Genomic DNA, 10,572 nt, shown 5'->3' with positions numbered 1-10,572 from the left:
TATACGAAGTTATGGTAATGGAGGATATTAAGAGTTTACTCGTATATGTACTATTGTACTACCTCCGTTTCATAAAGATTTTTACGGTTACTATTTGCACACATATTAAGACAAAAATTGAAAAAATGGTTGAATATAATAAAATATGGATAACGTAAGAGAAATGTGTAAAGAAGTAGGAGAGTGTAAGAAAAAAATGAATAAAGTAAGAGAAAGTGAGTGGAAATTTGTAAGGTAGTAAATTTTCATGTCAAAAAATAGAATAAAACAAAGTATAAGAACATTATGAAACGGACTAAAATAAAAAGTGTAAAAATCATTTTAAAACGGAGGTAGTATATTATTATTATATGTAATTTCAGACACCCCTATTAGAGTAAGCCTTATCATATTTTTACATAATGAAATTATCATCCATTTAAATCCTTACAGGGATGGTAATCTCATCAGCTTTTATGGCATGGAAGTTCATAACGTGCCTATACGGAAGTGAGCCCCCCCTCACCATTATCGTAGCTGATAGCATGGGTCCTGGATTGCAAAAGGTTAACGTTACAAGCTTTCAGAATTAGGTTAAATTTTTACTCCGTATTATAGAGTAGAAGTAATATGCAAAAAAATTCTGTGTTTTATTTTACTTAATGAACATATCTAAGTGCTTTCTTCATGGCTCACATGTCAGGGGGACATTCTATTGGTAACAATGGATCTCTCTCCAATTCAGTGTGGGGATGTTATTATGTTTCATATCAAGGTATATTCTTGTTTTCAACATTTAACTTTAATTGTTTTCCAAATCCTTGGCATGAGGCTACATATTTTAGTAAATGAAGAGTACTTGCTACAAATTAAAGGCTACATCTGTTCTGTTCAACTTTGAAAAATATTAGTCAAAGCCCAAAGGTAATGTTATACGTAGTACTTCCTCTGTTCTTTTTCAATTGCAACGTTTTAACTTTAATGTTTGTCAATGTACATATTTGATCATTAATATCTCTAATAGTGTATAAATTAAAGTTATAAAAAGTTGATATTGTAAACTTATAAATCGAGATGATTCTGATAAAATCTCATATGACTATGTTTTAGTTTATATATAAATCATCCATTCCAATCAAAGGAGAATATATGAATAGTGTAAAAATCAAAATGTTACAACTAAAAGAGAACGAAAAAGTGAAATATTTATAGAAATAATAATATACAATAATAATAATGTGTAGTAACACTAAGTGAAATCAATGTGAATTTACTCCGTACTTCTTTTTTTGACATTAGATAAAGATACAAAGAAGTAAAAATAAAACTAATTAACTAGCTGACTCATAACCCGCCACTGAAGTAAATTGCATTCCATCTATAACTGCCCTCTTGGCCAGAACATCGAGACCAGAAAATCTTACTTTTGAACAATCCTAATGGGGTTGAAACAAAATAAGAGAGCAAAAGATTACTTTTGTTGTCGTTTATCTACTAAATCGATGGGGACACCTCTATGTTTTGTATTACCTCTGTTTCATTAAGTTTTTTACGCTTTAAAATATGTGTCTAAAAATCTAGATTTTGACCATAAATTTTCACTATTATATTTATCCAAAATTATTATGAAATATCTTGCTAGATTCGTCTCGAAATGTAGTTTATAAATATCAGCTTTTTATAATTTTTTCCATATAAAATTAGATATATTAACATTCAAACATTACACCGGAGTCCGTGTAAATAGTAAGGGTAAAAATCTTTTTAAAACGGGGGTAGTACTCTTTTCTCATCGTTCAAGTAATCAAAACATGCACTCCCATCGTATCTTATGTGCAATGTTTATACACAAATAACTTGAAATCCGTCTAATAAAAATTATAAAAGCTGATATTGTAAAATTATGCATAATTATCGATCAAGAGATACTCCATATTTTATTTTCATTTTTATTAAAATCTATCAAGATTCTAAATAGGACTGTGAATTAGAAACGAATAGATATTTTTTTGTCCCATTAGGCATTAGGATTTTTCAAATGTAAGGTTTTTAATAAGGCCGTAGTACATCACAACATAGTTTGTTTACAAATAGAACGAAGGAAAATTTGGTAATATTAATCCAACCTTTGGCCGATTTTCTTTTATTAATCCCACCTACGACATATTTTTTAATAATCTCACCTTTACTACCCAACAACTTTTATTGGGCTTAAGTGATCGAAAATCGGTGAAAAAGTCAACGAGATGGTGATGAATTGATGATAATGACTGAATATATCGAGAGAGGGTACTTCCACGTAGAGACATATTACCGTCTACAACAAGTTTATTACCTGTTAGGCCCAATAAAAGTCGTTGGGTAGTAAAGGTGGGATTATTAAAAAATATGTCGTAGGTGGACTTAATAAAAGAAAATCGGCCAAAGGTTGGATTAATATTACCAAATTTTCCTAGAACGAAAAGGCTATATATATCTCCTCTGAGCTGTGATTGGTTTAGATTTATAAATTTCATGTGAGGTTGCTATTTTGAATTTAAATTTAAATCCCATATGGGGTTGCTTATGTGAAATAGACCGATGAGAGCTCAGGGTATGACACTATTTCATACCCAAGGGGTATATGTATCAGCTTCCCAAATAGAATCCATACGGGGGTGTAATATAGAAAATATCTTTTTCTTGGATCCATCTATCCCCTTTAGTGATCTTACGGAGTGGAGTACCTTTTTTTTTTTTTTTAAGGTTCTTACGGACCAAAATATGGTTTATGCACTCGGGTGCACAATGCTCACTGTGCATCCTATTTTTAAATGAACATATAGTTCAAATACAAAGAACATAATGTTCATACCCAAAGAACATATAGCTAATGAACATATAGTTCAAATCCATAGAACATATAGTTTAAATATTTCACTAGTACATGTACAATGAAATCATTCTCAATGTTCATTAGATTTTCAATAAATGTTCAACAGGGTGCACCATGAACACTGTGCACTCGGGTGTATAATCCAAATTGCTCTTACGGAGTACTTAATTATTGCTCTCACATGTATACTTAATTCTTCTTGTAATTGATTATTAATTAGTTTCTTTTTTCTAGGAGGGAAGTGTTCCTGTCGTTCATCGAGTAATACAGGTTAATTCCTACTTTCTCCGTCTCTTTTTGTTCTTTACGTTTTTCTTTTTGGGTATTTCAAAATGTTTTTTACATTTCCTTTTATATTATCACATAAATGACTTAGTATTCTATCAAAATTTGTGTCCAATTATTATTTTAACTAATTAAATTCATTGGGTCATTTAATCCCTCACACTTTTCCATTGGGATATTAAACTTTTCTCATTTCCCAATATCGGAATATTGATAAAAGTGAAAAAATAATAAATAAACGTAATTTATCTTGTTTAAATAAAAAATTGAGGAATCTCGATGCAAATTAATTAATGGTTAAAACGCGTGAAAAATACCAAACGTAAAAAACAAAAAGAGACGGAGGGAGTAATTTTTATCTATTTAAATCACTACTCTGTATAATTCATATTGGTTATCACAACCGGAAAAGTGTAAGATAAATCAATAAATCATACACAAATTTAATGTGGATCATTCGTTTGGTTTATGGTACCCAGTGGCGGACCTAGGCTTGGGAAACCTAGGTCACGTGACCCACTAATATTAATAAAAAAAAAAAAAATTAATTTTGAAAACCCAGAAACGCGGAAAGCAAGCAAGCAGTGTAGCAGCATCCAAATCAAAACACAAAACCTAAAACTTCTCCCTGCCTCCCTCTCTATTCGACGCAGTCACGCAGGCCGCAGCCACCGCCCACCGGCCCACCAGGTCATCCGACCACCGAAGTGATCGAACCCAGATCCCGTAATCCGCAGCAGAACCGAGTCGGAGGCACCGTGGTCGCGGACTCACAGGGAAGAGGAACCGAGCACTCGAGCAGCGTCGAGCATCGAGGAAGAGGAGGAGCAGCGACTAGCCGAGCCACCGAGGACTCGAGGAGCGGAGGAGGCGAGGACTCGAGGAGGAGGAGCCGTCGAGCACTGCTGCCGTCGAGGAGCGGAGGAGGCGAGGATCGATTTTGAGGTATAACCGTATAAAATATATAATTTTAATTATTAAACATTAAATTTTTAATTATCAAACCTATAAATTTTAAACTATTGATAATAATTGAATTTTGATTTGTGAATTTGTGAATTGTAATACGTTGATAATTTGTAAATTGTGATATTTGTGAATGTGTGAATTTGGATTATTTACATATTGTTTGTATATTGTGATATTTGTGAATGGTGATATTTGGGAATTTGTGTTGAATTGAATTATTGAATTGAATTGAATTTTTGAATTGAATTGAATTGTTGAGGAATTAGGAATTGAATTGAATTGAATTGTTGAATTGAATTGAATTTTTGAGGAATTAGGAATTGAATTAAATTGTTGAGGAATTAGGAATTGAATTGTTGAGGAATTAAGAATTGAATTGAATTTGTGAGAAATTGAATTGTTGAATTGAATTGAATTGTTGAGGAATAGTTGAATTGTTGAGTTGAATTGAATTGTTGAGGAATTAGGAATTTGTTGATTTTGATATTTAAATATATAGTTGAATTAGGAATTTGTTGATTTAGGAATTTGTTGATTTAGGATTTATATATTGTTTCAATGTTAAGTACTTGATTGTATTTGTGACTTAATTTTCAGAATGAAAAGGAAGAAAACACAAGATATTTCTAGTTTTTTCTTAAAAAAACGCCTCCTCAACAAGATCATCCTCCTACACAAGATCATCTTCCTCCACAAAATCCCCCTCCTCCTCCACAAAATCCTCCCTCGCCTCAAGCAAGTGAACAAAATATTCCTCCACATCAAGCAAGTGAGCAACAATCTTCTCCTCACATAATTCTTCTTAAAATCAGATTTTTTTTAAGTATTAATATTTTTTTAATTTAAACATTGATTTATGATTGTATGGTGAGTGGCGTAGAATGGTGACCCACCATCCGTGAAATCCTGGCTCCGCCACTGATGGTACCTCTTTCTTGAAATGAGATCTTGTATACGGAGTACCTTTTTCTGCTCCAGATTAGTAGGTGAGGTAGATGTCTCTTCTTGTGCATGATGCCTAACCATTCCTATATTGAAGTTCGTTGTATAAAACATTGGGTATAAATGCACATCACCCAATATATGAGTGTTGATGAGATTCCTAGATGTGAAAGGTGTTAGGGTATGACAAATATAAAACATATATTTCATGCGGAAAAATCATAAAGTCAGGAATCCAAATTAATTGCCACATAACCAATTAGCATAATTTAGGATACATGCATGTGTAGCGTGCCTTCCCTAGCTGCCCCCGAACCGAACAAGAACAAGTTTAGGACTCCAAGTGTAGTCCCTCCGTAGATAGTCCACAGCACGTTCGGATCCGCCTTAGATTTAATTAACTAGAATTCAACCTAAGGTTTTAAGTTATTCGAATATAATTTGTGGCTAAGTATTAACTTTAGTTTTAACCTTAAAACTATATGTGATTCATTATAAATTGTGAATGCCATCACCAATTTATAGGGTAGGATTATCGGAACTAGAAACCTACTAGGATTCAATTAATCTAATCTTATTAGAATTAGATATTAATTAAAACTATTAAGTTAATGTTTAATTCAACAACTAACTCTAGTAGTTTTAGGAAATTAATCTTTAATCTAATACTAACCGCTTAAGGATTCGATGCATGCACGAACTCAACGCACACACGCACGCACAACCCACGAGGGGCGTTGGGCGCACGCGCGCGGAGTGCTCGGCCCAGCAGCGCAGCAGCCCACGAGTGGGCGTGCCAGCCTGCTGTCCTCGCTGGGCCTTGCGATGCTTGCGGGCTACCTTGCTGCGCGCGGGCTTTGCTAGGCGCAGGACTGGCTTCGTTCTGGGCCTTGCGTCTAGCAAGCTCAGCTCGTCCGATGTTCATTTCGTACATTAATTTTCCGATTAATTTTCCGATTCCGGAATTCATTTTCGATTCGAACAATATTTAATATTTCCGATTCCGGAATTAATTTCCGTTTCGAACAAATATTTAATATTTTCGATTCCGGAATTATTTTCCGATTTCGATAATATTTCCGATTCCGACAATATTTTCGTTTCCGATAATATTTTCCGATACGCACCATGTTTCCGTTTCCGGCAACATCTACGACTTGGATAATATTTATATTTCCGATACGATCCATATTTCCGTTTCTGGCAATATCATCGTTTCCGGAGTATTCATAATTTGCCTTTTGACGATTTCAGCTCCCACTGGAACCGAGATCCGTCGATTCCGAATATCCATAAATGGAGTATTTAATTTACTTAAATACTTGATCCGTTCACGTACTATTTGTGTGACCCTACGGGTTTAGTCAAGAGTAAGTTGTGGATTAATATTATTAATTCCACTTGAACTGAAGCGGCATCTAGCTAGGCACACAGTTCCCTTGATCTCACTGAATTATTAACTTGTATAATTAATTAATACTGAATCGCATTTATTAGACTTAGCATTGAATGCATACTTGGACCAAGGGCATTATTTCTTTCAAAAGGATAGTCTAAGAGGTGAAATATACTACGGAGTATAAAGCAAAGAGTTATACATGTAAATAAAAAATCAATTAGCATGGTAGACCAGGCTTGGTTTAATACTTTGTAATACCCTTTTTGTGTAGTAGTTGAGTTTGTTAGTTGCTTACAGCATGGTAATGTACAACTCCTTAATTTGGTGATGGGGAAGTCCTTCCTAAAAGGTTTGTTCTGGTCATTAGAAGGTTAACGTTGTACGGAGTAAATTGTTTCATGGATGAAATATATTATTTTACTTATAAAAAAATCTTTCTATTTTACCTTTTTTTTAATTGATATTCGATATTCATTTTCTTTTTACTAGTATATATATATACACCTATTATAATTTATACGAAGTACTAGTATACCTCTATTCTTCTTTACTTTATGGTTTCATGCTCTCTTACATTATCTAGTCTTGCATTATCTAGTCTAATTCTAACAAGACTCTAATAAGTACTTATTGAGATAAATCGGAAAGACAAGGGACACTTAGAACTACTGAGTAACAAACAAAATTATGAAAGCCTCTCAATTAGCCTCATCATAGCTTTCTTTTTTGTGTTGTAATTTGAATGCATTTATTGCAGATCACAAAACGCCGGGATACCGGAGAAGTCCATCTGTTAACCAAAGGTATTTTTGAATAATAGTGTTGTATCGTTGTTTATACAAAAGGTCTTGCGCGCACAAGGTGTACAATAAATTTATCGTACACCAACATAACTTTTACCCATTTTTTTTGTAACTTTAACCTAGTTTTGATTAACTTTTATATTAGTAAAAAAATTTGATAGATAAACATTTTAAAGGATAAAATGATTAATTTTATACATTATTAGTGATTTTGAAGAAATAAGTTTTACGAAAATGAAATAATTTATCACTCAGAATAAATAACTTTTACATATATAAGCTTAACTTTTAAGCATTTTGAGTTAACTTTTACTCCAGGATACGATATTTATTGTACACCCTTTGTAAATAAGAATTTGTGTTGTCTATATTAATCATAGCACTGAATTTAGGTGTTATATTAGTACTCTCTCTGTTCTATAATGATGTACTATTTATTATCTTTGAAACTATTCAAAGTTGAAAAGAATGTTCTAAAATATTTTCAATATATATATATATATATATATATATATATATATATATATATATATATATATATATATATATATATATATATAGTGAGTACTTTAAGTATCAAAATTTCACAATTTTAATATTTTGTAAATATAGATAAAAATGATATAAAATATGTATCGACAAACGTAAAAAATTAAAAACTTTAATATCATTATGGAACGGAGAAAATACTAGTTATAGCTAGTTTTATATCCAATGAAGGTCATGATGGTATTTCTGGTACTATTGTACTCCCTCCGTCTCTTTTTGTTATTTACGTTTTGTATTTTTCACGCGTTTTAACGATTAATTAATTGGCATCGAGATTCCTCAATTTTTTATTTAAACAAGATAAATTACGTTTATTTATAATGTTTTCACTTTTATCAAAATTCTGATATTGAAAAATGAGAAAAATTTAATGTCCCAATGGAAAAGTGTGAGATATTAAATGACCCAATATTTTTAATTGGTTAAAATAATAATTTGACACAAATTTTGATAGAATACTAAGTCATTTATGTGATAATATAAAAGGAAATGTAAAGAACATTTTGAAATACCCAAAAAGGAAAACGTAAAAAACAAAAAGAGGCGGAGAGATTACTTATTAATTATCCAATAGATACAGCTGAGTACACTAATTTCTTATATTTTTTGGTAGCTATTACTTCTGTTTCAAAAAGATCTTTACACTTACTATTTGCAAGGACTCCAATACAATGTTTGACCGTTAATATGTCTAATTTTGTACAACAAAAAATTATAAAAATTTGATATTTATAAAATACATTTTGAAGCGAATCTAACAAGATATTTCATGATAATTTTTTATAGATATAATAATGAGAATTTATGGTCAAAGTTTTGATTATTGGACACATTTTTCAAAGCGTAAAGAGTTTAATGAAACGGAAGTAGTAATTATTATTATGAGTGATGTTGAGGTGGATGAGGAGAGTGGAAAAATAAGAGCTACCCTTATAATTAATGCTCTAACACTACACAAATGTTTTAAACTTTCCGTAGTAATTCTCAGTGTTCGGTCAGAATTAGGTGCTGGTTAAAAATTGGATAAGTTGGAGTGAACTTTTGAAATATATTTTTGTGACAGGGGACAATAGTCCTGAAGATGATAGAAGTGGAGTATATACAAATAATCAACTATGGCTCAATCCAAAAGACCACGTAATCGGAAGAGTCATCGGGTACGTGATATGTATACATTGATTTCCCTTTCTATGAAACTAAACACGCGATAGCAATATTATTACCAGCTTAATGTTGGAGTGAGTTTAAATTACTGCATAAATTTTCATCAGGTCTCGGTGTAAATTTTGCCAGGTAATATTTGGTAACATAGATTTCATTTGAAATTCTTGAATTCAAATAGGGGAATTGAAATGCTAAAATTGAATTCCAAATGAAGTGTTGGGCAAACACCAATGATTTTAATTCCAACACAGTGTTTGGGAAATAAGTGATATTTCTACAAGGGTATGAGACGCAGTGGATGCAAAATAATCTAGAAATTAATTTAGATAAAAAGCAAAACTAAAAAGCGATAAAAATGGACACAAGATTTAACGTGGGAAAAATTCTCAAATCGTGGCAAAAAAATCAACTGACGACGAGCACCAAAAATCCACTATATGTAAAATAGGAGAGTACAAGAACCCTAACTTATTAGGGACAATAATACAATTACAACTCACTATAATAGGATGAATTCACAAAAGAGTAGCATAAAATAGTGGATTAGTAGATAGATGAATAATATATGGAAGAACACTATTTAAGGATGACTTGTAGTGTATGGAGAGGGTGGCCTTTTGTTTGTGGTGTAGTGGTCTTCATATGTTCCAACAAATACAGATTCACAGTGGAGTGTATGGTGGTGACTTCTAGCGGAAAGTTCTAGATTTAATACAACTCATAACATCTAGGAGCTTATTTCTAGATTTAAGTCAACTTGCTAGATTTTTCTAGTAATGTTGAGAGATATCTTAAAGGGTTGGGTCATATGAAATTTGCGCCACAATAAACCCAACAATTTTCAACTTGGACCAAATTTTAATAGATACTCACGTAGGAGCCCTGAAGGGATTAAAAAGAGTGAATACACACTAAATCCTGATAATGATCGAAGTTAATGGCTTTGTAAGCATGTCTGCTGGATTATCTGAAGTGTGAACCTTTTTAAAAGTAATTTCACCTTCAGCAATTGTGTCTCTGACATAGTGATATGACTGATATATGCTTGGTCTTTGAGTGATAAGCATCATTGTTGTGAGAAAGATAACACTTTGGCTATCAGAAAATATAGTTGTTATACGTTGTGGAACACCAAGATCTAACACAAGACCTCGCAACCTGAAGTCTCTTTTATACCTTCAGTAGCTGCAACATACTTCGCTTCATTAGTAGAAAGAGCATTCACAGAAGCTTTCCTGCTTATTGCACTAGAACACAAGGTGAAGATATAACTTGAGAGCGACCTTCGTCGATCGAGATCACCACCATAGTCAGAGTCAACAAACCCAACAACATTTGTAGATGTTGTTAAGGTTTTATCAAATACTAACCCCAGATACGTAGTAACTTTTAGATAAAACGCAAGAAAATCGATAAAATGGACACAAGATTTAGCATTGGAAAAATCATCAAATTGTGGCAAAAAAAAACCCCAGACGTCGAGGACCAATAATCCACTATATGAAAAATAGGAGAGTACAAGAACCCTAACTTATTAAGGATAGTAATACAATTACAACTCTCACTATAATAAGATGAACTCACAAAAGAGTAGTATAAAAATAGTG

General features: G+C 32.3%; 1 protein-coding gene across 1 annotated transcript; it reads left to right on the top strand.

The window, feature by feature from the left end:
• Positions 1-278: 278 nt before the first annotated feature.
• Positions 279-9,658, top strand: LOC110794116 (uncharacterized). Its single transcript, XM_056832351.1, has 7 exons — positions 279-545; positions 683-754; positions 3,089-3,124; positions 7,207-7,252; positions 8,865-8,958; positions 9,073-9,094; positions 9,626-9,658. Exons 1-7 carry the CDS (start codon positions 435-437, stop codon positions 9,656-9,658), a joined length of 414 nt encoding a protein of 137 aa, XP_056688329.1. The 5' UTR covers positions 279-434.
• The last annotated feature ends 914 nt before the right edge of the window (positions 9,659-10,572 follow it).

The sequence above is a fragment of the Spinacia oleracea genome, chromosome 6, assembly GCF_020520425.1.
Source record: "Spinacia oleracea cultivar Varoflay chromosome 6, BTI_SOV_V1, whole genome shotgun sequence".
NCBI classification, from domain to species: domain Eukaryota; kingdom Viridiplantae; phylum Streptophyta; class Magnoliopsida; order Caryophyllales; family Amaranthaceae; genus Spinacia; species Spinacia oleracea.
Note: the sequence above shows the minus strand (reverse complement) of the source record. Positions and strands in the feature narration are given on the sequence as shown.

Coding starts and splice junctions, on each gene's coding strand:
- LOC110794116 (XM_056832351.1), top strand. CDS start 435: ATGGTAATCTCATCAGCTTTTATGGCATGGAAGTTCATAACGTGCCTA. Junction 7,253..8,864: donor AGTCCATCTGTTAACCAAAG/GTATTTTTGAAT, acceptor TTTTTGTGACAG/GGGACAATAGTCCTGAAGAT. Junction 9,095..9,625: donor CTCGGTGTAAATTTTGCCAG/GTAATATTTGGT, acceptor CAACAAATACAG/ATTCACAGTGGAGTGTATGG.